The sequence below is a fragment of the Oncorhynchus kisutch genome, linkage group LG2, assembly GCF_002021735.2.
Source record: "Oncorhynchus kisutch isolate 150728-3 linkage group LG2, Okis_V2, whole genome shotgun sequence".
NCBI classification, from domain to species: Eukaryota; Metazoa; Chordata; class Actinopteri; order Salmoniformes; family Salmonidae; genus Oncorhynchus; species Oncorhynchus kisutch.
This window is the reverse complement of record NC_034175.2, coordinates 585,931-613,914: the sequence shown is the minus strand read 5'-3', so window position 1 is coordinate 613,914 and position 27,984 is coordinate 585,931. Positions and strand designations below refer to the sequence as shown.

Here is a 27,984-nt window from a genome sequence, read left to right as displayed (position 1 = left end):
TGTACCTCTCTCTCTCTCTCTCTGTACCTCTCTCTCTCTCTCTGTACCTCTCTCCCTCTCTCTGTACCACTCTGTACCTCTCTCCCTCTCTCTGTACCACTCTGTACCTCTCTCCCTCTCTCTGTACCTCTCTCTCTCTCTCTGTACCTCTCTCTGTACCTCTCTCTCTCTCTCTGTACCTCTCTCCCTTTCTCTGTACCTCTCTCTCTCTCTCTCTGTACCTCTCTCTCTCTCTCTCTCTCTGTACCTCTCTTTGTACCTCTCTCACTTTATCCCCCAGGCCAGGCAGCGTGCCCAGCCTACCCCACAGAGCTGGTCTTTGCTCTGGATATGTCACAGGATGTGGAGCCTGCAACGTTTGAGAGGATGCGCTCCGCTCTCCTCTCCATATTGGATGACGTTGCCATCGCCGAGAGCAACTGCCCGACGGGTGCACGTGTTGCCGTGGTATCCTATAGTGCCATCACCAAGTACCTGATCCGATTCCAGGACTACCAACGTAAGCCGGAGTTGTTGGAGGCCATCCAAAACATTGCACTGGAACGAACGTCCAACCAGCGCCATCTTGGGGAGGCCATGCGCTTTGTGGGGCGCCATGTCTTCAAGCGAACCCGTAAAGCGTTGACGATGAGGAAGGTGGCAGTGTTCTTCACCAACGGGCCCTCTGTGGACAGCGCTGCCATCGTCACGGCCGCCATGGAGTTCAAGGCCCTGAACATCGCTCCTGCTGTCATCGCCATGAGGAACTCCCCCGATGTTCAACGGGCTTTTGAGGTACAATTGCAAACAGATAGTGAACGGGGCAGCGGAAAGGCTGGTGAATTGAAATGCAGCCCTTGTGTGTTTTTGTTTTGTTGTGGCGCAGGCTGATGACACGGGCAGCTTCATCCTTGTTCGGCTGGTGGATAGGTCACAGGACCAAAATGCTGTGCTGACAAGAATCAAAACTTGCGTCATCTGCTATGGTAAGCACACAGGGCCAAAATAAAATATTTGGTATCAATGTATGTCTTTGTTTTTATGGTTAATTCTGCTGTAGAACCAATATTCCCCTTGGGCATAAATCATTTTCTACTACTACTACACTATTACTGATGCTACTGTACTACTACTACTACTATACTACTAATCATGCTACTGTACTACACTACTACTACACTACTAATGATGCTACTGTACTACTACTACTACACTACTAATCATGCTACTGTACTACACTACTACTACACTACTAATGATGCTACTGTACTACTACTACTACTACATTACTACTACTACTGATGCTACTGTACTACTACTACTACACTACTAATCATGCTACTGTACTACACTACTAATGATGCTACTGTACTACTACTACTACATTACTACTACTACTGATGCTACTGTACTACACTGCTACTACTACTACACTATTACTGAAGCTACTGTACTACTAATATACGACTACTGATGCTACTGTACTACTACTACTACTACACTACTAATGATGCTACTGTACTACTACTATACTACTACTACTACTACTACTACTACTACTACTGATGCTACTGTACTACACTACTACTACTACTACTACTACTACTACTAATACACTACTACTGATGCTACTGTACTACAACTGTACTACTACTACTACAACATTACTGCTACTACCACTACTGATGCTACTGTACTACTACTACCAATACACTACTACTGATGCTACTGTACTACTACTACTACTACTGATGCTACTGTACTACTACTGATGCTGCTACTGTACTCTTCCTCCTACTACTACTACTGATGCTACTGTACTACTACTAATACTACTACTGATGCTACTCTACTACTACTGTACTACTACTACTACTACTACTGATGCTACTGTACTACTACTGATGCTACTGTACTACTGTACTACTACTGATGCTACTGTACTACTCCTCCTACTACTACTGATGCTACTGCACTACTAATACTATTACTACTACAGTACTACTGATGCTACTGTACTACTATTACTGATGCTACTGTGCTACTGTACTACTACTGTTGCTACTGTACTTCTCCTCCTACTACTACTGATGCTACTGTACTACTCCTCCTACTACTACTGATGCTACTGCACTACTAATACTATTACTACTACAGTACTACTGATGCTACTGTACTACTATTACTGATGCTACTGTGCTACTGTACTACTACTGTTGCTACTGTACTTCTCCTCCTACTACTACTGATGCTACTGCACTACTAATACTATTACTACTACAGTGCTACTGTAGTACTATTACTGATGCTACTGTACTACTGCTATTGTACTACTACTGTACTACTACTACTGACGATACTGTACTACTACTGTACTCCTACTACTGATGCTACTGCACTACTACTATTACTGATGCTACTGCACTACTACTGTACGACTATTACTGAGGCTACTGTACTACTGATGCTACTGTACTATTACTGTACTACTAATACTGTACAACTATTACTGATGCTACTGTACTACTAATACTATTACTACTACTGTACTACTATTACTGATGCTACTGTGCTACTGTACTACTACTGATGCTACTGTACTTCTCCTCCTACTACTACTGATGCTACTGCACTACTAATACTATTACTACTACAGTGCTACTGTAGTACTATTACTGATGCTACTGTACTACTGCTATTGTACTACTGTACAACTACTACTGACGCTACTGTACTACTACTGTACTCCTACTACTGATGCTACTGCACTACTACTACTGATTCTACTGCACTACTACTGTATGACTATTACTGAGGCTACTGTACTACTGATGCTACTGTACTATTACTGTACTACTACTGTACTACTACTGTACAACTATTACTGATGCTACTGTACTACTGCTACTGTTCTGCTACTGTACTACTGCTACTGTACTACTACTACTACTACCGTACTGCTACTGTACTACTACTACTACTACTACTACTGATGCTACTGTACTACTACTGTACTACTACTACTGATACTACTGTACTACTATTGTACTACTACTACTACAACTTCTACTGATAATGCTGTACTACTACTAATACTACTACTGATGCTACTCTACTACAGTACTACTACTACTGATTCTACTGTACTTCTACAGTACTACTACTGATGCTACTGTACTACTAATACTATTACTACTACAGTACTTCTGATGCTACTGTACTACTGCTACTGTGCTACTACTACTGATGCTACTGTACTACTACTGATGCTACTGTACTACTACTGATGCTACTGTATTACTCCTCCTACTACTACTACTGCTGCTACTGAACTACTAATACTATTACTACTACTGATGCTACTGTACTACTATTACTGATGCTACTGTACTACTACTGTACTACTACTACTGACGCTACTGTACTACTACTACTGATTCTACTGCACTTCTACTGTACTACTACTGATGCTACTGTACTACTACTACAACTACTACTGATGATGCTGTACTACTACTAATACTATTACTGATGCTGTACTACTACAGTACTACTACTACTGATTCTACTGTACTTCTACAGTACTACTACTGATGCTACTGTACTACTACTGATGCTACTGTACTACTCCTCCTACTACTACTGATGCTACTGCACAACTAATACGATTACTACTACACTATTACTGATGCTATGTACTACTATTACTGATGCTACTGTGCTACTGTGCTACTACTACTACTGATGGTACTGTACTACTCCTCCTGATGCTACTGCACTACTAATACTATTACTACTACAGTACTACTGATGCTACTGTACTACTACTGTACTACTACTACTGACGCTACTGTACTACTACTACTGATGCTACTGCACAACTACTGTACTACTACTACTGATGCTACTGTACTACTGCTACTGCACTACTACTGTACGACTATTACTGAGGCTACTGTACTACTGTACTACTACTACTGCTACTGTACTACTACTGTACTACTACTACTGATGCTACTGCACTACTACTGTCCTACTACTGCTACTGTACTACTGCTACTCTACTACTATGACTGATGTTACTGCACTACTACTGTACAACTGTTACTGAGGCTACTGTACTACTACTACTACTGATGCTACTGCACTACTACTGTACAACTATTACTGATGCTACTGTACTACTATTACTGATGCTACTGTACTGATGCTACTGCACTACTACTGCTACTGTACTACTATGACTGTTACTGCACTACTACTGTACAACTATTACTGAGGCTACTGTACTACTACTACTGATGCTACTGTACTGCTACTGTACTACTACTGATGCTACTGTACTACTACTGCTACTGCACTACTACTGTACAACTATTACTGATGCTACTGTACTACTATTACTGATGCTACTGTACTACTATTACTGATGCTACTGTACTACAACTACTACTGCTACTGTACTACTGCTACTGTACTACTACTGATGCTACTGTACTACTACACTACTGTACGACTATTACTGAGGCTACTGTACTACTACTACTGATGCTACTGTACTACTACTACTACTGCTACTACTCTACTACTATTATCTCTAAGCTCTGGTTCTGTGTGTCCATCAGACCACTGTAAACCAGCCCAGGGGTGTGATTTTACTGACGCTCAGCGGCCCCTGGTGGTGGATATGGACCTGACCCTGGTGGTGGACGGTTCAAGGGAGATCCGGGCCGATCAGTACGCTGGCGTCCAGGAGCTTCTGGGCTCAGTGGTGAAGCAGGTAGCCTGGAGCCCCAAACCCAGCGTGGCTGACGGCCGGGCCAGAGTGGCCCTTCTCCAGACCAGTGGTTCTCTGCTCCCCCAGACTTCCCAGGCCGTCAAGGTAGAGTTTGACCTGCAGAAGTACCACAACCACATTGGTCTACAGACACATCTGAGGAGCATGCAGCAGCAGGGAGGAGTGTCGTCTCTGGGGCAGACCCTGGAGTACGCTCTGAGCAAGGTGTTCCTCAAGGCCACCAGGCCCAGGAAGAGTAGAGTGGTGCTGGCTGTGGTGGGGACCGAGACAGCCCACTGGGACCAGGCCAAGCTGGCCTACATTTCCCAGAAGGCCAAGTGTCAGGGCGTTTCCCTGTTTGTGATCGCGGTGGGCGACCATTACAACAGCACACAGGTGGAGGAGTTGGCGAGCACGCCGTCAGAGCAGCACCTGCTCCATCTGTGGCACGTGAAAGAGTGGGAGAGAGGCTACGCACTGCGCTTCTTCAGAGCCTTCCTCAGGGTCCTCAGCAGTAAGGAACACTAGCATGCTTCTTCATCTGGTTGTCTCTTGAGGGAGAGATAATTATGCCAGAATAAATCATACATTTTAACATTTGCATTTGTATTTATTAGAGATCCCATTAGCTGCTGCCAAGGCAGTGCTACTGTGTGTCCTAACTCTCTCACTTCTCCCTCACTATTTCAGAGGGAGGGAACAGCTACCCTCCTGCCCGTCTCAAACTCAAGTGTGAGCAGATGCTGGGACAGGAACAGGGACAAGGACAGGCAGAGTGGGATGTGTGGAAAGAGGAAGAGGAGTACACAGATGAGGAGGAGTTCCTGGAGCACACTGGTGTATTTCCGACTCAGATAGCTCTTGACCAGGTTGACACTATAGATGCCTTCTCCAGGGGAGATGGAGCCACTTCACCGCCCCGGCCACAGCCAAACTCTAATGGTAATCAGTAACCCCACATTTATAACAGAACTTCTATTTCTCTCTCTCTCACGTTCCCTCGTATCCCACTGCATGAGTAGTCTCAGTTTGCAACCTCATACTGCATGTCTTCCTCCCCGTTTACAAACCTGCTTGTTCTGCTTTTAGCCCACTGTAAGTTGGATGTGGACAGTGACACTAACTGCGGGGACTATGGCCAGCGATGGCACTTTAACAAAACGCTCTGTGCATGCTTGCCTTTTTGGTACGGCGGTTGTGACGCCAACCGTTTTAGCACGGAAAACGAATGCTTTGACACGTGTGGCACTTCCAGTAAGTCCCCCCAGCCCTCTACTGAACATCATGTGGAGGTCATAGATGTAGAGCTCTGTTAGCCACAACCTGAATTACAACGACTGTTGTGATGTTTGTCAAATGCTGAATCACATAATGCTGCATGAGAGGAGAACACTATTTGTTCTATTTGCATTCTCAAATCAGGAGGCTTTCAGTTGAGAGAATTCTAATGAGCTGAACCCTTAACATTAGTGACTGTAATATACCTTGTTTAAACAGTATGGCAATTACAGGATTGAAATTACAAAAGTTGTGATGCCATTTTTGTCAGTTGTCATGTTGTTTCATGTTGTCATGTTGTCATGTCAGCTGCGAGGTCATCATTCACAGCACTACGCCAGACATTTTCTTCTAATGTTATGTGTTCACAGATCACACAACCCTCCTGAGGACAGAGGAAAGTACAGTTCTTAACCAGGGTAAGGACCACATCTCTCTCTAATTTTGTATGCAATAATACATGTGAAAAGACAGCAGGCTCAGGTCTGTACAATAGTGTAAAAGGCATGAGTCTCAACCTTTGGCTTTGTCCTCTCCCCTCTCCTCTCCTCTCCTCTCTCTCTTTCCTCTCCTCTCTCTCTCTTTTCTCTTTCTCTCTCTTTTCTCTTTCCTCTCTCTTTTCTCTTTCCTCTCCTCTCCCCTCTTTCTCTCTCCTCTCTCTCTCTTTTCTCTTTCCTCTCCTCTCCCCTCTTTCCTCTCCTCTCCCCTCTTTCCTCTCCTCTCCTCTCTTTTCTCTCTCCTCTCTCTCTCTTTTCTCTCTGCTCTCCTCTCCTCTCTCTCTCTTTTCTCTTTCCTCTCCTCTCCTCTCTCTCCTCTCCTCTCTCTTTTCTCTTTCCTCTCCTCTCCCCTCTCTCTTTCCTCTCCCTCCTCTTCCCCAGATGCATGTTTCATCAAACAGGACAAGGGAGGTTGTGAGAACTACACTCTGAAGTGGTACTTTGACACGATACAGAGCGAGTGCTCCCGTTTCTGGTATGGCGGCTGTGGCGGCAACGGTAACCGCTTCGAGACGCAGGAGGCTTGCGAAGGCCTCTGTCTGAGGAGGAAATAACTCTAGCCCTTATCTTTAGCATTTAGTTGTTCTCCTTTTGGGTAAAAATGGAAATGACTGAAACAGAAGTATGAATATTTCTCTCTTTTATTCAAGTCTGTTCAAGCAGACCTAAAGTAACGGATCTGACTCTCATGCAGTCATGCAACAAACATGCATAAGGGCACTGCTGCTTTTGTGAGAATGACTTTAAAGCAATGAAATAACCTGTGTTGTCTCTTGTGGCTATTTTCCATCATCACAGATCAACAGCTACCAAACCAACTCAAGCACCAGGCAATGCACTGTTAACTTGGATGTTAACCGTAGATGTAAAGTCAGGCTGTATGTCATCCGCTCAGTGTTTGTAAATAGGATTTGTTGCACTGTGTGTCTGTTTCCTCTAACTTGACCATTTTGTTTACATACCCTACATCTCATATGTATATACTGTACTACTCTACTCCATCATGCCTATGCCGTTCTGTACCATCACTCATTCATATATCTTTATCTACATCATATTCTTTATCCCTTTACACTTGTGTGTGTGTGTATAAGGTAGTAGTTTTGGAATTGTTAGTTAGATTACTCGTTGGTTATTTCTGCATTGTCAGAACTAGAAGCAAAAGCATTTCGCTACACTCGCATTAACATCTGCTAACCATGTATATGGGACCAATAACATCTGCTAACCATGTATATGTGACAAATACATTTGATTTGATTTGGTGCTACGTGTTGAAAATAAAACTCCACAAATTCCTTAGCGGTCAGTGTATTTTTGATGCTCTTATGACCTTATTCTACTGATATTGATTCTGAATGGATACTGGGCTGGATTAAGAAATCATAACAATATCCCAGGCCAATGAAGAGACACACAGATATGTCCAATATTAGAAGGAAATACATGCGTATGTATACATTCAGTAAGTTACTAAATACAATTTCTAGTGGAACACTGACTCACCTAATGATGAAGCCATGGGCTACTCACGGTGATGGCCGATGCACTCGTCGTCATGGCGATAGCCTATCTCAAGATGAGCTACTTTTTAAAACAGTGCTGCTGTTCACAAAAGAAATGGGAGTTTATTATTTATTTATATTGGTTTTACAGGCTGATTAGTCTTTCAGGTGTATGCATTTGCTTTCCAAACTGTATGTTTTTTCACACAATATTATTTTTTAATCTGCAAAAGGCAAACCTACAGCAGCAACCTACCATAGAAATATAATCCATAGATGGCTGTTCCCATTCAAATCAGGACTGGTAGCTATTGCTAGTACCCATGTGTATAACAGTCAAATTGCCAGGGTAAGAGATTCCAAAACTCTTCTATGGATTATCTGTCTATGGCCACAACGAAACAAGCTGTAACCTATATTTGGTGCATATGCTGCCCAAATTGTGCCCTTCCCGGCTGTAGGCATACCAGTAGCTGCCCAAATTAAGGAAACACTTGAGTAAATGAGGGATACAAAGTATATGTTATGATGTGGGATGCATTTTCCTGGCATGGTTTAGGTCCACCTCTAGAATCTATGCCAAGTCGCAATGAAGCTGTTCCGGCAGCTCGTGGCCTAACACCCTATAAACACTATGTTGGTGTGGGCTCCTGTGCTGGATTTCTTTTTTAAAGATTGACATTTTTTATTTGTTTTTGCCTCTTGGGCCCAGCCCGACTCACACAAAGAAATTATGTATTAGTCAGTTACCCAATCAAGGCAGGACCCCCCAGTTACCCATGTGGGCCCCCTACCTCCTCCCCTCCCCTCATTTGATGATTAGCAGAGAGGCAGCATGCTGTCTACACTCCTTGAGATTGGGCTCCTGAATCATCCCATCGTTGGCGGTGCTGGTAAAAAAAAAACTAAATATATACAGTGGGGCAAAAAAAGTATTTAGTCAGCCACCAATTGTGCAAGTTCTCCCACTTAAAAAGATGAGAGAGTCCTGTAATTTTCATCATAGGTACACTTCAACTATGACAGACAAAATGAGAATTTTCTTCTCTCCAGAAAATCACATTGTAGGACGTTTTAATGACTTTATTTGCAAATTATGGTGGAAAATAAGTATTTGGTCAATAACAAAAGTTTATCTCAATACTTTGTTATATACCCTTTGTTGGCAATGACAGAGGTCAAACGTTTTCTGTAAGTCTTTCACACACTGTTGCTGGTATTTTGGCCCATTCCTCCATGCAGATCTCCTCTAGAGCAGTGATGTTTTGGGGCTGTTGCTGGGCAACATGGACTTTCAACTCCCTCCAAAGATTTTCTATGGGGTTGAGATCTGGCTAGGCCACTCCAGGACCTTGAAATGCTTCTTACACAGCCACTCCTTCGTTGCCCGGGCGGTGTGTTTGGGATCATTGTCATGCTGAAAGACCCAGCCACGTTTCATCTTCAATGCCCTTGCTGATGGAAGAAGGTTTTCACTCAAAATCTCACGATACATGGCCCCATTCATTCTTTCCTTTACACGGATCAGGAGTCCTGGTCCCTTTGCAGAAAAACAGCCCCAAAGCATGATGTTTCCACCCCCATGCTTCACAGTAGGTATGGTGTTCTTTGGATGCAACTCAGCATTCTTTGTCCTCCAAACACAACGAGTTGAGTTTTTACCGAAATGTTCTATTTTGATTTGATCTGACCATATGACATTCTCCCAATCTTCTGGATCATCCAAATGCTCTCTAGCAAACTTCAGACGGGCCTGGACATGTACTGGCTTAAGCAGGGGGACACGTCTGGCACTGCAGGATTTGAGTCCCTGGCGGCGTAGTGTGTTACTGATGGTAGGGTTTTTTACTTTGGTCCCAGCTCTCTGCAGGTCATTCACTAGGTCCCCCTGTGTGGTTCTGGGATTTTTGCTCACCGTTCTTGTGATCATTTTGACCCCACGGGGTGAGATCTTGCGTGGAGCCCCAGATCGAGGGAGATTATCAGTGGTCTTGTATGTCTTACATTTACTAATAATTGCTCCCACAGTTGATTTCTTCAAACGAAGCTGCTTACCTATTGCAGATTCAGTCTTCCCAGCCTGGTGCAGGTCTACAATTTTGTTTCTGGTGTCCTTTGACAGCTCTTTGGTCTTGGCCATAGTGGAGTTTGGTGTGTGACTGTTTCAAGTTGTGGACAGATGTCTTTTATACTGATAAGTTCAAACAGGTGCCATTAATACAGGTAACGAGTGGAAGACAGAGGAGCCTCTTAAAGAAGTTACAGGTCTGTGAGAGCCAGAAATCTTGCTTGTTTGTAGGTCACCAAATACTTATTTTCCACCATAATTTGCAAATAAATTTATAAAAAATCCTACAATGTGATTTTCTGGATTTTTTTCCCTCATTTTATCTGTCATAGTTGAAGTGTACCTATGATGGAAATTACAGGCCTCATCTTTTTAAGTGGGAGAACTTGCACAATACTTTTTTGCCCCACTGTAATAAGACTGTATAATACTGTATATATTTCCTTATTTTTGCAGCCTATTGGGTCCCCTACGGGCCTGGGTCCAGGGGCTTCAGCCCCGGTAAGCCCCTGCATTAATCCTGCCCTGAATGGGTATGCTGTTGTGTTTTGATATACAAATTAAACTTGCGACAGTCATTGATAACAGCTATGGTTTGAGAATGTGGACACTGTTAATGCAAAGGGTTGGTTTCAGTCCTGGTCATGGCCTGGTTTGTTAACGTTACAAATTTGAGACTATGAGAGAAGACTATAGTGCTAAATAAACACTAAAAACTATAGTTAATAATAGCAGTTCATAAAGGGTTCATTCATCATACCAAACTTTATTGACACTTCTTGAGCAGTTTAACATAAACAGATATCAGGCATTGCATAATTGTGACTTCAGTGAATGTCATTACAAACAAAGGGTTAACATCTACTCGTATTTTGCGACAGGATTTCCAGAAGCTTCTCTTATATTAATTAGCTTTAAAATATACTATGTACAAAAGTCTACAACATAGATCAAAACTCTGGGGTGAAGATGTTGAGGACTATTGTGTGTGGTTGTGTGAGTGTGTGTCAGCGAGAGTGCGAGGGCCTGAAAGGGGCAGTTTATTTCCAGACTTTGACGATGCCGTCTCTGGACGAAGTGACGATGAAGCCCTGTGTGGTCTGGAAAGTGGCGATGTCAGTGATGATGTCATGGTGGCCCACGGGGAGGGACTCTGGGCCCCTGCGGGGTGCGTCCTCTGTGGCTCCACTCTTCTGTTTGCTGTGGATCTCCTGACAGGACAGGGAATGTAGGTCAATCTCTACCTGTCTTGTGGTTTCTTATTCATACATGTTTATAACACTGCACATCATTTGCTCTCCCGGGGACAGAAATGATGTATTGAACACCTCATTGTAGGACCAGGTGCTTAGAGGAATACACTGAATACACTGCCACTGTCCTATCAGGGCATACCTGTACAACCTCGGTGCCCTCGATGATCTTGCGGCTGTAGAGGACTGAGGGACAGTGCAGCGGTTCATTGGCTCCACCTGCCACGATGTAGGACCTCTCTGGGTAAGCCAAGTCCCAGAACCTGGTAATAACACAGAACACAGTATAGAAATAAGACTTGACTGACAAAACAAACAAGCTAACGCCATCCAACACACTTCTTGGCTAAGCCAAATTGTCAAACACAAACTTAAATGTCATCCGGCAAACATACATGGTCAGAACTGGGTTAAATATATCAGAAGGATGGTTAGTCCAGTCAAGACTATTGCAAACATACCTGATTCTCATGTCGGAGCCGGCTGTGAGGAGGAGGGGGTTCCCGTCTGCAGGGCTGCAGTAGATCCCATGGACACTGTGGGGGGACGGCTGCAACTCTGAGAGAGGGGGAGCAGAGCTGGCCCACAGCGTGAACTTCCTGTCCCCAGTCTCCATGTCCCACATGGATACCTCATTGTTGCCCTGGACCGCTACAAAACAGCAACAAAACACACAAATAATAGTTTGATTTGCCCCTCAAAGAAAGGTTTTGTTAATAAAGATAAAAAAATATGATGACATCGAGTCTCACCAGCAATGACGGAGGATTGGTAGAGCGGGTGCATGAGCAGCCGTCTGATTCGTGCTCGGGTAGGGTGGGAGTGGTTTGAGATGGGGAGCTGGAACCGCATGTCCCAGCATGCCATAGTGCCGTTGCTTGTACCTGTGTGTGGACGAATCAGAATAGGATTCAGTGGACTCCTGATAAGTGCATGTCAGATAAGTCACAACTCTGTTTAAGTTTTCAATGCAGTTTTCAGACAAAATTCATTAAACATTTTCATACACACAACATGCACCACATCCACCCACGTGCTCACACCAACACCCACGCACCCAGGCAGAGCCAGCACTGGTGCATGTCCACGGTGAAGGAGGTGATGAGGCCCAGGCGGAGGTCGTGGCGGAGGGTCCAGGCATTGGAGTTGGAGCGCAGGTCCCAGCCCACCAGGGAGCCGTTCACCGTGGCATAGGCCAGCACAGACTGGGCTCCAGAATTAAAATGGTGGACGTCCACCACGCAGCCGTCATCCTTCTGGTCCAGGAACCTGAGAGGACAGTCGATATAACAGTAAAATGTGGAGTAACTCATTATTACATTGTGGCATCAAAATGATACTACAGTATTTACTGCATGATAATGATAACTACATGATACTGCAGTATTTACTGCAAGATAATGATAACTACATGATACTGCAGTATTTACTGCATGATAATGATAACTACATGATACTGCAAGTCCATTGGTGGTGGATGAGGTGAGTTTCCCCCTACTATGTAAAAGTTGATTTATTTTTCATTATTTTATTTCACCTTTATTTAACCAGGTAGGCTAGTTGAGAACAAGTTCTCATTTACAACTACGACCTGGCCAAGATAAAACATAGCAGTGCGACACAAACAACAAAACAGAGTTACACATGGAATTAACAAGCGTACAGTCAATAACACAATAAAATAAAGTCTATATACAGTGTGTGTGTAAATGGTGTGAGGAGGTAGGCAATAAATAGGCCATAGGAGCACATAATTACAATTTAGCAGATTAACACTGGAGTGATAAATGAGCAGATGATGTGCAAGTAGAGATACTGGTGTGCAAAAGAGCAGAAAAGTCAATAAAAACAATATGGGGATGAGGTAGGTAGATTGGGTGGGCTATTTACAGATGGACTATGTACAGTTGCAGCGATCGGTTAGCTGCTCAGATAGCTGATGTTTAAAGTTAGTGAGGGAAATATAAGTCTCCAGCTTCAAAGTGCTTTGTGTACCTCGGTAGAAAAGCATTATATAAATCCAATAAATAATAATTATATCAACTACAGTAAATAAAACCAACTTTATTCTTGATCAACCCATGATGGATAGTACATACCTGGTCTGAAAGGGGTTAACTTTGGGTGATTTGGGGGGCTTGTTAGCCTCGATGGCCAGGAGCTGGATGGAACCGTTGTCTGAGGCAGCAGCCAGGTAGTGTGACCCCTGACAGAAGGTCAACGTCTTCACGTGGCCCCCGATGCGGGAGTACGTCAGCACTGACCTGTAAGACAGCATCAAAACATTCACACAGGTTGGATTGAGGCCTGTTGTTCATTAGTTTTTCCATCAACGTTTTGGTCATTTATAGCAGACGCTCTTATCCAGAGTGACGCCCTTATCCAGAGTGACGCCCTTATCCAAGTGCATTCCAAGGAAATCTAAGATGGTCAACACAGGTAGAGCACATCGGTGAAAAGGTGAGCTCCTCCGATGAGCCTCTACTGACTACCCATCCCGCATGCGGGAGCGTAATCATCCCATGAAACGAATTAGCATAACGCAACGGACATAAATATCCCTAGAAAATATTGCTATTCATGAAAATCACAAATGAAATATATTGAGACACAGCTTAGCCTTTTGTTAATCACCCTGTCATCTCAGATTTTCAAAATAAGCTTTACAGCAAAAGCTAGACAAGCATTTGTGTAAGTTTATCGATAGCCTAGCATAGCATTTTGTCCAGCTAGCAGCAGGTAACTTGGTCACGGAAATCAGAAAAGCAATCAAATTCAATCGTTTACCTTTGATGAACTTCGGATGTTTTCACTCACGAGACTCCCAGGTAGATAGCCAAAGTTCATTTTTTCCCAAAATATTATTTTTGTAGGCGAAATAGCTCAGTTTGTTCTTCATGTTTGGGTGAGAAATCGCCCGGAAATTGCAGTCACGAAAACGGCAACAAATATTTCAAATTAGCTCCATAATATCGACAGAAATATGGCAAACGTTGTTTATAATCAATCCTCAATGTGTTTTTCTAATATCTATTCGATAATATATCCGTCGGGACAATTAGATTTCAGTAGGACCGATTGGAGTAATGGCTACCTCTGTATTTTACGCGAGAGTCACCCTGGGAGTCATAAGGTGACCAGTTACGCAATGTAGCCGCCTACGGCTATTCTTCAACATAAATGCGTAAAACTACGTCACAATGCTGTAGACACCTTGGGGAATACGTAGAAAGCGTAAGCTGGTTGATGGCACATTCACAGCTCAATAGGGACTCATTGGAACGCAGCGCTTTCAAAATATGGGGCACTTCCGGATTGGATTTTTCTCAGGCTTTCGCCTGCAACATCAGTTCTGTTTTACTCACAGACAATATCTTTACAGTTTTGGAAACGTTAGAGTGTTTTCTATCCAAAGCTGTCAATTATGTGCATATTCTAGCATCCTGTCCTCACAAAATATCCCGTTTAAAACGGGAACGTTTATTTTTCCAAAAATGAAAATACTGCCCTTAGAGTCGCAACAGGTTTTAATACACTTCCATATACAGTGCCTTCAGAAAGTACTCACACCCCTTGACTTTTTTCACATTTTGTTGTGATACAGCCTGAATGAATTCTGAATGAAAAGCTGAAATGTCTTGAGTGATGAGTATTTCTGTCTATAATAAATCCCTTTTGTGGGGAAAAACTAATTCCGATTGGCAGGACCTGTCTCCCCAATGGGTGGGCCTGGCTCCCAAGTAGGTGGACCTATGCCCTCCCAGGCCCACTCATGGCTCCACCCCTTCCCAGTCATGTGAAATGCCATTCTGTACCATCACTCACTAATATATTTTTATGTACATATTCCTCATCCCTTTACACTTGTGTATATAAGATAGTTGTTGTGAAATTGTTAGGTTAGATTACTCGTTGGTTATTACTGCATTGTCAGAACTAGAAGCACAAGCATTTCGCTACACTCACATTAACATCTGCTAACCATGTGTATGTGACAAATAAAATTTGATTTGATTTGAAATTGGCAGGAAATAGTAATGAATGCTCATGAAATATACTATCATGTGCACATATCAGCACATGAATCTCTTAAGTGATCATATTTTATGAAAAATTATCTGAGGAACTAAAAATATCTGAAGAATGTGTTTATGTGGAGGCTAACCTTAACACCAAAGGTTTTTTGCAGCTTGACATTGTCCACTAGTGGGAACTTAAACATAACTGTCAACAAAATATCTAATTGGTTTAGAATAAAAAAAGTTAAGAACATAACAACCAGATTAATTAGTTGAAACATTAAATCTTCTGACCCACTAGAATTGTGATACAGTGAATTTTAAGTGAAATAATCTGACTGTAAACAATTGTTTGAAAAATTACTTGCGTCATGCAACTTTGCAAAACTATAGTTTGGTTTCAGCGTAGCCTAGTGTTTTGAGCGTTGGACTAGTAACCGAAAGATTGAAATCCCCGAGTTGACAAGGTACAAATCTGTCATTCTGCCCCTGAACAAGGCAGTTAACCCACTGTTCCTAGGCCGTTATTGAAAATAAGAATTTGTTCTTAACTGACTTGCCTAGTTAAATAAAGGGTAAATAAAAATAAAAACAAGAAATTGGTGGAGTGGTTGAAAAAACGAGTTTTAATGACTCCAACCTAAGTGTATGTAAACTTCTGATTTCAAATGTACATACACCAATCTGGACCTACCATTTACACACACCAATCTGGACCTACCAACTACACACACACACCAATCTGGCAGGGTAGGTGTTGGACTAGTAACCAAAAGGTTGCAAGTTCAAATCCCCGAGCTGACAAGGTACAAATCTGTCATTCTGCCCCCGAACAGGCAGCTAACCCACTGTTCCTAGGCCGTCATTGAAAATAAGATTTTGTTCTTAACTGACTTGCCTGGTAAAATAAAAAATAAATAAACACACACATAAACCAATCTGGACCTACCATCTACACACACACCAATCTGGAACTGCCATCACTCTACACATGCAGAGAAAGTCTCAAGATCCTTTGTAAGAACACTTCTAAAATACGACCCCTTCCACCATATGCTTCCACCCCAATGATGGTCTAAGTCTAACCCACCCCAATGATGGTCTAACCCTAACCTACCTCAATGATGGTCTAAGTCTAACCCACCCCAATGATGGTCTAACCCACCCCAATGATGGTCTAAGTCTAACCCACCCCAATGATGGTCTAAGTCTAACCCACCCCAATGATGGTCTAACCCACCCCAATGATGGTCTAACCCACCCCAATAATGGTCTAACCCACCCCAATAATGGTCTAACCCACCCCAATGATGGTCTAAGTCTAACCCACCCCAATGATGGTCTAAGTCTAACCCACCCCAATGATGGTCTAAGTCTAACCCACCCCAATGATGGTCTAAGTCTAACCCACCCCAATGATGGTCTAAGCCACCCCAATGATGGTCTAAGCCACCCCAATGATGGCCTAACCCAGAGCCACTCCTTAAAGCTGAGATCTGCATAAGGTGAAGCAGCACCACTGGTGGCCGCAGGTGCGATTGTTATTGTTTTTAAATGTGGCAGAGGAGCATCCTGCATCGTGGTGAACAAAAATCACAGTACATAATCTGCTGTTCTGTCGCACGTTCAATGATGTGCAAAATACGTTTGAAGTAACGTCTTTGTTGTTTTAATACTGCAAGCGGACGTGTCAGTTTCACCGCTACAGATTCCAGCTTTAGCTAAACTGGAGCTGGTTGGTTATTGGTTACTACTTGGTTAACTGGTTGGTTATTGGTTATTACTTGGTTAACTGGTTGGTTATTGGTTACTACTTGGTTAACTGGTTGGTTATTGGTTATTACTTGGTTAACTGGTTGGTTGCTACTAGGTTAACTGGTTGGTTGTTGTTTACTACTTGGTTAACTGGTTGATTGTTGGTTACCACTTGGTTAACTGGTTGGTTATTGGTTACTACTTGGTTAACTGGTTGGTTATTGGTTACTACTTGGTTAACTGGTTGGTTATTGGTTATTACTTGGTTAACTGGTTGGTTATTGGTTATTACTTGGTTAACTGGTTGGTTGCTACTAGGTTAACTGGTTGGTTGTTGTTTACTACTCGGTTAACTGGTTGGTTGCTACTAGGTTAACTGGTTGGTTGTTGTTTACTACTTGGTTAACTGGTTGGTTATTGGTTATTACTTGGTTAACTGGTTGGTTATTGGTTACTATTTGGTTGGCGTACCTGGTGGTAGTGGTTTTGCCCTCCATCTTCTGGCTGTCCCAGACCTTGACGGTGCCGTCGTTGGAGGCCGTGGCGAAGATGGAGTGCTCGTCTGACACACGGATACGGTTGACAGCAGACTTGTGCTCATGGAGGTGGGCCACTAGAAGACCCTTAGGGTGCCACCCTGCAGAGCAAAACAACAACACAATGTGGATGTGGAGGGGCCCTGACTAACCCTACTGCTCATTGACATTTCTGCTGTGCTTAGTCCAAATTGGCAAGAAACACACCTCTAGTGGTATATTCAACAATATAATGACCAAAAAATAATACATTGTGGAGTCAATAGTTTGACTTTATTTTATTTTTTACAGGGACATGGCACTACTTTATGGCACTACTTTACCTGGCGGAGGCGGACGACTCTCCCATTCAGCGCTCTCCATCATCTGCTTGGCCATGCGCTCTGCGCTGCACTGCTCCCTTTTCTGCTGCACCAGATGTTGAAGCTCCGCCTTGCACGTGTTGAGACGACGCTGATAGGTTGAGACTGCGCCTGCAGACTGCCCCACAGGGACACCAAGGGAGGCTGTGGTCTTCCTGGTCTGAGTCCCCGCCCCTTCAGGCACCTGGTGGAGTACACAGAGATAGAAGGTAGACTACCAGAGTGGACCAGGCTATAAAATAAATCAATTAGTATATCAATCAATAGATCATTCAACCCTCGTCCCTGCTTATTCTTAGCAGACATCATAGGTTAACCCCTTATGTACCGTGGGGAGCTGTGGTGCCGTAGCCGCTGACTCCTGAGAGCCAAACATGCTCTTCCACTCTTCATTCATGTTGGAGTCCTGTTTGGTGTGTTTCCGGGCTGAAGACAGAAAGAGAAATACAGAAAAAGCTAAGAAACACTAGTTAAGAAGCATTCAGCACTGGAGGTCAAAAGCTTGGGGACTGTTGGATTAAATAGCCATTAAGTTGAAGGGGGCTCCCTATTTTCAGCTCTTCCAATAAGCCATGGAGAAGGCACTACGGTTTCAAACATCTAATGAAAATACTAACGGGAGACGGCAGGCATTAAAAGGAGTTGAAGGCCAATGCAGATACAACAGGTTTTAAGACCACCAGACTACGTGAAGCAGTTGGGAGCTGGGGGATATGCTAATCACAGGACATGTTATAGTGAGTAGTTAAATTAGTCACCAGCAGCAGTCCAACACTCCAAAAGGACAGTTCCATGCGATTGAAACATACCAGCTGCAACACACAGTTACTTTTAGCCCACCGTAAATTGTGTCAGACAAGATACTAACAGTGCATATGAAAAAACACTCCAAAACGCCAAACAGGTTAGATGTTAATATACTGTACCTGTTATCCTATGGCGTAGATACATAACACAATCTTTCAGTATGTCCCTGAATAAATACTTTCTATTGAATACCATGGAGTCTAGACCCATATGGGATTTAACTGGTATAGTATTACTTAAACAGACTAAGGGCCTTAGATCCATTGTTTACACTACTGCCAGAGAGCACACACGCCTTTTTAACAAAACGTGATTTGCCCTTATGGGAGTCTGCCTGGTATGTTAACAAAACTCAAGACCAGTCGGACATTTTATTTGACTACAGGGAAAAGAAGATGTTTGTGTGCTGCCGCAGGAATAGCCAAATAAAGGTTTGAACTGAACACTAACATGTCCTGCTCTGTCGTGTGTAGACAGCCACAGAGGTAATGAGAAAATGTGAAAACTCTGCTTGTCCTGATGCAGTTTAACCCATCTAGTGAATTAAATGTAATGAGGCGATGTGGGTAATCTGGGGGAAATGATGTCTGTATGGGATTATTTGTTATGCACATCATTACAGGCTAAACCACACCAGCAATATACCAGATGCTGTGGTGATGAAGTCTGCAAACAGAAATTACAGGTCATTGATATCAAACATGGGGAAAATATAACAACTATAAATCAACCTATCCAATCTTTTCAGTGTCTACACACAAGTGTTTTTTTCTTCTTCAATATTTGGGCAAAAGATCAGAATTGGGGTGTCTGTGTAAATGCAGCCTTTGGGTTTGTGTACCCCTCTGCTATTACAGGGGTGTACTTTGACCACCAGGTGTCAGTGGCGTCCCCACCTCTCTTGTCCTCGGCCTCCTGTTTAGGTTTGACCAGGTCCACCTGGCGTCCCATGATGCCCAGCGTGGCCAGGTCAATGACCCCACTCTGGACTGCCTCCCCCAGGTGGCTCTGGTCTCCCATGTTGGCCTTGGCCTTGTTGGACTTGAGCATGAAGTCCTTCAGTGCTAGCAGCTTATCCTCTTCAGCCTCCGTCATCCCCTAGAATAAACAATTATCACCATCGTTGTGATCATCATCATCATAACAATAATGGTCAAACGTTGTGCATTATATGGAGACATTACATTTCCCATCCATGTAACGTTGAGACATCACCCCGCCCTCTGACCTGAGAGAGCAGTTTCTTAAGCAGCTGGGCAATGGCGGGGTCCTCCGGAATGGGGCATTCTGGGAGTGAGCCGCTGCGCTTCTTCTGCCGCAGCAGCAGGTGGCGGAAGAGGCTGGCGATGTCTTTGGAGCGCAGGGAGTAGTCGAAGATGGAGCGGCTCACTGGCTCCTTCAGCACACTCAGAAGTACTATCTCTTTATCAATCTGAGAGGAAACACAGCCTCATTTAACATAGCACAGTATCACACCATAACATAGCATAGCACAGTATACCATAACATAACATAGCACAGTACACCATAACATAGCATAGCACAGTATACCATAACATAACATAGCACAGTACACCATAACATAGCATAGCACAGTATACCATAACATAACATAGTACAGTACACCATAACACAGCACAGTACACCTTATCATAGCACAGTACACCATAGCAAAGCAAAGCACAGCACACCATAACATAGTACAGTACACCATAGCATAGCATAGTACACCATAACATAGCACAGTACACCATAGTATAGCACACCATAACATAGCACAGTACAGCACACCATAACATAACACAGTACAGTACACCATAACACAGTACAACATAGCATAGCACTCCATAACATAGTATAGCACACCATAACATAGCATAGTACAGCACACCATAACATAGCATAGTACAGCACACCATAACATAGCATAGTACAGTACACCATAACACAGTACAACATAGCATAGTATACACTAACATAGTATAGCACACCATAACATAACATAGTACACCATAACATAGTACAGTACACCATATCATAGCACAGTAGACCATAACATAGCACAGTATAACATAGCATAGTATACACTAACATAGCATACCATACCATAACATAGCACACCATAGCATAGCACAGCAGACCATAACCTAGCATAGCACAGCATAACATAGCGAAGCACAGCACACCATAACATAGCACAGTACAACACACCATAACATAGCACCTCATAACATAGCGAAGTACAGCACGCCATAGCCTAGCATAGTACACCATAACATAGCATAGCACAGACCAGCACACCATAACATAGCACAATACAGCACACCATAACCAAGCATAGCAAAGTACAGCACACCATAGAATAGCACCACATAACATAATTTAATAAGAGTCTGGGAGATTCTTTCAATGTGTTACACGTGAAGATGGTAAATGAGCGTGTGTGGAGGTCTTACCTGTATGATGGGCTGGGTGATGAAGGGGTTGAGGTGAGGCATCAGTTTGCAGTAGACGTCTGCTATGTTGAGATGCTGGGCCACCACGGTGATGAAGCCCACCGCCCCGTAGCGGATCCACAGGTTGGGGTGGCACAGGAATGGGGCTTTCAAAATAAGGGGAAAAGTTCATCACAAAAAGTGCCTTTTATACATAGTATAATAACAACATTATCCTTCTCCTGCCGTCTCTAAGCTCCTCTCTACCCCATCTCACCGATGTCACTGACAAACTCGTAGATGTGTGGTTTCTGCAGCAGGCCCAGCTGGCACATGCAGGTGAGAGAGTTGAGGGCCTTGTAGATGACAAACTCCTCCGCATCACTCAGACCCTGCTGCAGGAGGGGCTTCAGGATGGATGAGCTCTGCCAGCCCACGTACGCCGCCACACCTGGAGGAAATGGAGAGAGAGAGAGATGGAAAGAGATGGAACGATAGGGAGAGAGGGAAAGAGAGGGAGAGATGGAAAGAGAGGGAGAGAGAGAGATGGAAAGAGAGGGAGAGAGATGGAAAGAGAGGGAGAGAGAGATGGAAAGAGAGGGAAAGAGATGGAACGAGGGAGAGAGAGATGGAAAGAGAGGGAAAGAGATGGAACGAGAGGGAGAGAGGGAAAGAGAGAGAGAGATGGAAAGAGAGGGAGAGAGAGATGGAGAGAGAGGGAGAGAGATGGAAAGAGAGAGAGAGAGATGGAAAGAGAGGGAGAGAGATGGAAAGAGAGAGAGAGAGATGGAAAGAGAGGGAGAGAGAGAGAGATGGAAAGAGAGGGAGAGAGATGGAAAGAGAGGGAGAGAGATGGAAAGAGGGAGAGAGATGGAAAGAGGGAGAGAGATGGAAAGAGGGAGAGAGATGGAAAGAGGGAGAGTAAAAGAGAAAATTAAAAGACAGAGACCAAGAGGAAGTGGGGAGGAGGGGGAGGCAGGGAGAGAGTGGAAAGCGAAAGACGGGTCATTGAAGAGAAAATACATTCTAGGATCTCTATATCTCGGAGACTTCCTGCATGTACACATCCTGCTTTGTCCATTAGCATATTTGAGTGACTAAGTGTGGGCACCGTGTCTGTGACACAGTCCTGCCCCTTACCCACGATGCTGTCGAAGAAGGCTCCCCGGAGGTGCCAGTCATTCTTGTCGTTCAGGAAAGTGATCATGTGGGACAGGAGCACGTCGTTGGCCTTCTGCCGGCCGAAGAAGACGCAGAGCCGCGTGATGCCATTCTCCATCAGAGACTGCTTGACGATGTTCTCCGAGTCGCTCAGTAACGTAACCACCTTCTGCTGCACCATCTCATGAAGCGCCTGCAGCTCTGTCAGGAGGAACAGGAAGTCAAAACAGAATATAATTTTCCCAAGGGAGCGTTCGGTGGGGCATTCAGTATCAATGTTTCGGTGATAAACCTCTACCTCCGATCTGATATTTGAGAGAGAGGAGGCCTTAAAATTACCAGAGTCGTAGTTCTCGTTGGGGTGGAGGGTCTCCTCTGTGTCCTCCCCATTCAAGTCGTGCTCCATATTCAGGTTATTCTCCTGAACGAGCTCTAAAAAACGCAAAGCTGTCTCAGCCAGGTGGGCTATGTTCTCTGAGAAAAGGAGAGAGGTGAATGGATAGGCATTACAAACAACATAAATACTGTCAACCTTTGGACAATTAAGTGTGTAATCATATTCAGAGGGACCAGTGGTCATTGTCAGCCCAACTGACCTGCGTATGCCAGCCTGACGATGGTGGCGTCGTCCTGCGCCAGGTGGGCGATGCCTGGCAGGATGTACTCTGGGTAGATGTTGACATCGTTACGGGGAACCTCCTTCACCAGCGCCAGCACCTTGGCTAGGGTGCGCACGGCCTGGGCCCTAACCCGTGGCGCCAGGTCGCTGCAGAAGTGCAGCAGGTATGGCGTGATGCGGTCCAGCAGCGTCTCCACCCTGAGGCGGCCCGCCAGGTGCAGCACCAGCTCCAGAGCTGCCAGCTTGGAGTCGCACGAACGCAGTGTCTGGAGGCAGGAGGTGATGACAGACACCAGCACCACCAGACCCTGCTCCTCCTTGGTCGACACCACACTCGACTCCTGGTCCCCCTTCTCAGGCTTCTCCGTCGACCCACCTGACCCTCCCCCGCGGAGGTTATGGAGGATGTTATCCAGGTCCTTGCGGATGACCAGCACACGCTCGTCTGCCGACTGGAAGGTCTCCTTGGCAAACTGGGCCATGTAGGGCTGCAGAAAGGTATAGAAGATGTCTGGGAAGGCGTTACCTCTCTGCTGCTTCAGGTACTCCTCCGCAGTCAGACGCTTCTCCGGCTCCCGCTGCACCATCTGGGCCACCTAGGAGGCGAAAAGAGGGTTTTGGTGGTTACCAGGAGACAGCGGTACACTTAACAATTGGTGCTCAGGATGAATTTAGTATTTCACAAGAACATCTTCACGTGAAGACAAACATATAGACTATTACTAGTTCTCTGATGTAATGGTCTTCTATTTTCATGAGAACATGCTCTGTCTGGAAGTGTCCTTTGCGATACGCCAGAAGTTGGGAGAGATCAAACAGTGGTACTCCCTCTGTGAAGAGTTCTGCGATCACACAACCTAAAACATGAAATAACAGCCAGGGAAGGAGAATGTACATTAGATGTTTAAACACTCTCAATGTCGATCATACAACTACTCCATGGCATCCACTTATCTCTCTCTCTATTGCCCCTAAACAGAAAATATGTTTCAGCTATGAAAGTTACCTGCTGAGAAGATATCCATTGCCTGTTTGAGCTCTCCCCTGCTCCTCTGGCTGTTGCTGGTGAGGTCCACCAGAGGGGTATTCTGGTCGCTCTCTGTGGTGAACATACTCCCATCCACAAACCTCTCGGGGGCGATGTAACATGTCCTCCGTCGAGACGTGTCAAAGAAGTAATTAAAGTCAGCTGGGTTGTCCTCAGGCAGATAGGTGGGCTTGAAGCTGGCAAAGTCTGTGAGCAGCACCCAGTTCCAGCTGGTCACCATCACGTTTTCTGTCTTAATGTCACCGTGGCGCACGCCCGATTTGTGCGCCTGGTCTACGGCGGTGAGGATCTGGAAGGCTAGCCAGCGCTTCTCCACATTGTTGAGGAAGGGTCGCGTGCTAATGCGATCATACAAGTTGTCCCGGACATACTGGCGGAAGAGGATGGCTGCTTTCTCAGTGAGGGAGGCCTTCTGGAAGGGCAGGCAGTTCTGGCACGAGTGCAATCTGATCTTTAGCTCCTCCAGCTCCTGCTTGTAGCTGGTGAGAGGTAGAGATGGGTCCTGGATGGCAAACACCTTCACCACCACCAGGCCTTCCCTGTGCTTGGCGCGGGCCACCTTAAAGAAGCGCGTGCTGCCCAGGCTCTTGTCGTACTCGTGATCATGGATGTCAGAGAAGTAGCTGTCGACAGATAGGATCTGGGCAGGAGCGATCCCTGCCAGCTGATTCCCCATGGTTCTACTTCACTCTGACCAGGGTCCTGGATTGACATAGACATGAACAATCAAACACTTGCCAAAAATAAGAAAAACTAAAACAGATTCAATGATCGTAACAGTTTGTGAATGGCTCTCAGATCAGCCAATACAACCTAAAGTAATTTCCCACCTATTGCATAATTAAGCAATAAGGCCCGAGGCAGTGTGGTATATGGCCAATATACCATTGCAAAGGGCTGTTCTTATGCAAGACGTAAAGCAGAGTGCCTGGATACAGCCCTTAGCTGTGGTATGTTGGTCATATTCCACAAACACCCAAAGTGTCTTATTGCTATTATAAAATACTTACAAACATAATTAGAACAGTAAAAATAAATGTTTTGTAATATCCGTGGTATATGGTCTCTCATACACACGGCTGAATGCTGTTTTAGCCAATCAGCCTCCAGTATCCAAACTACCCGGCTCAAAATAAACAATACACCTAGCCGGAAACCCTTCCCATACAATAAAAATGGATTTGCTACACAGTTACAGAGAGCAACCACAAAGGTGGGCTATCAAATCCAATTTTATTTGTCACATGCCCGCAATAACATTGCTAAACATGTGTATGTATAACAACGGTATGTATTCATGTAAATAGCACAGCTAGGTAAATAATAACTGTGGTTACAGTACTGGCTACAAATTGATATCTAGTTAGCTGCTTTCAAACTCGTTAAGTGCTACTTACTCTGCCATGAAAATGGGATCAAATGCATTGCCTCATCATGTAAGGATGGTACACTGTGATGATGACAGTGCAATAACATGCGCATGAATGTCAGTCTACTAAACAAAGAAAAAAAATGCATAAAAACCGAATAGTACATACTGTTTGATATACTTACAATACAAATGGAACACAGAATGCACGTGACGTTGATGAAATTACAGTGCAGGGTATTGTTTACCAGATGGTTGAGATGCGGTGTAGTGCTGTTTGGCTTCGTATCTGGTTAGCATCTAGCTAACTTCATCGGTTCTAATATGTCATCCCCATGCATTTTGCTAAGACGACTCAATTTGAAAAAATATATAAATTGAGCCTCGAGATTTAGCTTATTCCGTGGGTTTAGCTGACAGTTGAAGGAAAGTATCATTTCCTGTAAAATCCAATAAGATAAAAAATATATATATAATATCCCTCCGCAGGATGCATAGACACGTAAACAAGCGTCACTTCCGGTTCTAGATTTCACTTTCAAAACACAAACTAGATGCGAAAGCATATGTGAGAAGCCTAACGTTACATGGTTTTTTTTGATGCTTTCGTCTGAGAAGTTGCCTAATGTCAATGAACGAGAAAAAGGGACGAGGAGAGGAACTGTTTAGATGATTCAAATACAGCCCTTTATCCCCGCCCCTTCTACGCGACTAGCGTGCTGATCTCACCGGTGACCGTCCGTCAGAGAGAAGCGACAGTGGATTTTACGGAAGATGCTGAAGAAACAGGAGCGGCTGGTAAGTTTCCTGATTTCTGAATGTTATATTCATATATTTACAACACAGTATATACCCAATAGTGAGTTGTATTTAGATATAAAGCAATGTGTTGACAATGGTTTTGTTCTAAAAGGACAGTGGGGGGAGCTGGCGCAAGGGAAAGACAATGTAACGTTAGCTAGCTACAGTACAGTATAATGTTACTGTCGAGAGCTCTATGATCACGAGAGGTGAGCGTGGTGTTGTGTCGCTAAAATACTATTTACTTGCCATGTATAAATTGCTGTCATACAGGATAACGTTTGTTGTCACAGCGAACTTTGAGCTGGTTCAGGTATACATATGCAGCTTCATGTCAAAGAACAACAAAACCAACAATAGCTATCTAGGTACAAGAACTTGTAGTTTGCCATATCCCAACAACCATATCCTCGTAACTATCTATGACGGTTATATAAAGTAAAGTTAGCGTTATATTGCCCTGGCCGGTCCACTTTATTGGTGTCGTTTTCCACTAGCACGGAACGGCGATGTTACTAACCCCCTGGTGATACTACCTTAAATACACGAATAGTTTTGTTCTTCTTACAATTTTAAACTAATCTATTTGCAAGCAACTAAACAACATGTAGAATTTTGCTGATCAATAAAACGTGTCAATGCAATCGTAGGTAGAGCAATGACCTAGATAGCACAACACACACTAACCACGAGGGTGTAGCTTTGGCTAAGCCTTGTTGCATTCAGTGTTCACGGTGTCGTTGTTATCGAGCATTGTGTTTTTGTTTCTGACGGGTTCATAAAGTTGACTGCATTTAATTAAGGGGATGTTGACTGAATTTAATTCAGGTGTTTGCCAATTAACTGAGTTAAATTCAGAATCCAGCAAGGCAATGCAACCAGCCACGTAAACAAACACGAACAATTAGCCTACACAGACACACATACTTACATAGTCACTTGAATGGGGCTGCATGGGTGTATCAAGTCATTCACAGTCAGACAGCCTACAATCAGAGAGAGTGTGTGTGTGTGTGTGTGAGAGAGCAACCTGAAGTTTATCATTATCGACAGACATGCTATTCTTTCTCAGAGAGAGAGCCTCTGGGGTCAAAGAGGACCACCCATTACTACAACAGAAAAAATTTCAACTAGCGTGGCGTGCACAGTAAGCCAACTGCAGACTAGGCTAAGTGCTGTAGCTTCAAAATTGCCTTGACAATGTATATAAATACTTTTGTGATGCATTTAGACTGTGTACTTAGCTAAACTGTGTTTATAATTAGGCCTGCACATTTGCAACACTTCCAATGACCAGTTTGGCAATAGCTAGATGTACGTGTTGGTGTGTGCACCATTTACATTGATTTAATAACGTCATATAAACTAGACCTGTGTTAATAACTGGGCCTATAAACGATGGACAAGAGTTCATATTGACCTTTTTGAACTTTGATTAGCCTATCCCACAACGTTTTTTAACCACAGCCCTCCTATTGGCTGCAGAGACAACATGTTTCTGTTTTAAATCTAATTTCCTCCACATCTTACAGAAGCCGTTTTGCCATGGCTTATGTCATATTCCTATGCTATCTGAGTGACTTAAACATTATAACAAAATCAATGAGTCCCATGCCATTTTATTGTATTTTTTTACATTTTAGGTTCTCCCTGAAAAGTTTAACAATTTTTGTGTTGTTAGTTCTCAAAGACAATCTTATTTAAAAAATATATTG

General features: G+C 43.9%; 3 protein-coding genes across 12 annotated transcripts in view; 2 read left to right on the top strand and 1 right to left on the bottom strand.

Annotated features, from left to right (window-relative positions):
• The window catches only part of col6a4a (collagen, type VI, alpha 4a), a 35,518-nt gene extending 27,689 nt beyond the window's left edge, over nucleotides 1–7,829 (top strand). For both annotated transcript variants that reach the window (XM_031836497.1, XM_031836496.1), the window contains exons 34-39: nucleotides 281–774; nucleotides 866–965; nucleotides 4,605–5,270; nucleotides 5,447–5,698; nucleotides 6,406–6,453; nucleotides 6,913–7,829. In XM_031836497.1, coding sequence (XP_031692357.1) covers nucleotides 281–774; nucleotides 866–965; nucleotides 4,605–5,270; nucleotides 5,447–5,698; nucleotides 6,406–6,453; nucleotides 6,913–7,085 — 1,733 coding nt within the window. In that variant the 3' untranslated portion in view covers nucleotides 7,086–7,829. The remainder of the gene's footprint in view (nucleotides 1–280; nucleotides 775–865; nucleotides 966–4,604; nucleotides 5,271–5,446; nucleotides 5,699–6,405; nucleotides 6,454–6,912) is intronic.
• Nucleotides 7,830–10,850: 3,021 nt separating this feature from the next.
• pik3r4 (phosphoinositide-3-kinase, regulatory subunit 4) lies at nucleotides 10,851–27,392 on the bottom strand. 9 transcript variants are annotated; one of them, XM_031836427.1, is made up of 21 exons: nucleotides 25,654–25,984; nucleotides 25,497–25,549; nucleotides 24,058–24,801; nucleotides 23,775–23,908; nucleotides 23,029–23,647; nucleotides 22,772–22,906; nucleotides 22,412–22,633; nucleotides 21,549–21,722; nucleotides 21,293–21,438; nucleotides 20,065–20,268; nucleotides 19,733–19,934; nucleotides 19,482–19,502; nucleotides 18,358–18,455; nucleotides 17,991–18,213; nucleotides 17,603–17,768; nucleotides 13,457–13,621; nucleotides 12,415–12,626; nucleotides 12,110–12,241; nucleotides 11,819–12,008; nucleotides 11,500–11,620; nucleotides 10,851–11,315 (listed from the first exon to the last, which is right to left on the bottom strand). In XM_031836427.1, the coding sequence occupies exons 3-21, from the start codon at nucleotides 24,773–24,775 to the stop codon at nucleotides 11,145–11,147; spliced, it is 4,053 nt and encodes a 1,350-aa protein (XP_031692287.1). In that variant the 5' UTR covers nucleotides 24,776–24,801; nucleotides 25,497–25,549; nucleotides 25,654–25,984; the 3' UTR covers nucleotides 10,851–11,144. The 9 variants fall into 9 exon arrangements, with proteins under 9 accessions (XP_031692287.1, XP_031692294.1, XP_031692297.1 ...); XM_031836434.1 differs by having other exon boundaries at nucleotides 25,497–25,591; nucleotides 25,717–25,984; XM_031836437.1 differs by lacking the exons at nucleotides 25,497–25,549; nucleotides 25,654–25,984 and adding an exon at nucleotides 27,201–27,296.
• atp2c1 (ATPase secretory pathway Ca2+ transporting 1) overlaps nucleotides 26,004–27,984 on the top strand; it is a 35,328-nt gene continuing 33,347 nt past the window's right edge. Inside the window, exon 1 of the mRNA XM_031836490.1 lies at nucleotides 26,004–26,266. Within this exon, the coding sequence (XP_031692350.1) occupies nucleotides 26,243–26,266 (24 nt within the window). The 5' untranslated portion in view covers nucleotides 26,004–26,242. The remainder of the gene's footprint in view (nucleotides 26,267–27,984) is intronic.

Coding starts and splice junctions, on each gene's coding strand:
- pik3r4 (XM_031836437.1), bottom strand. CDS start 24,775: ATGGGGAATCAGCTGGCAGGGATCGCTCCTGCCCAGATCCTATCTGTC. Junction 21,723..22,411: donor CTTCTTCGACAGCATCGTGG/GTAAGGGGCAGG, acceptor CATTTCCTCCAG/GTGTGGCGGCGTACGTGGGC. Junction 11,621..11,818: donor GGCTCCGACATGAGAATCAG/GTATGTTTGCAA, acceptor TGTTATTACCAG/GTTCTGGGACTTGGCTTACC.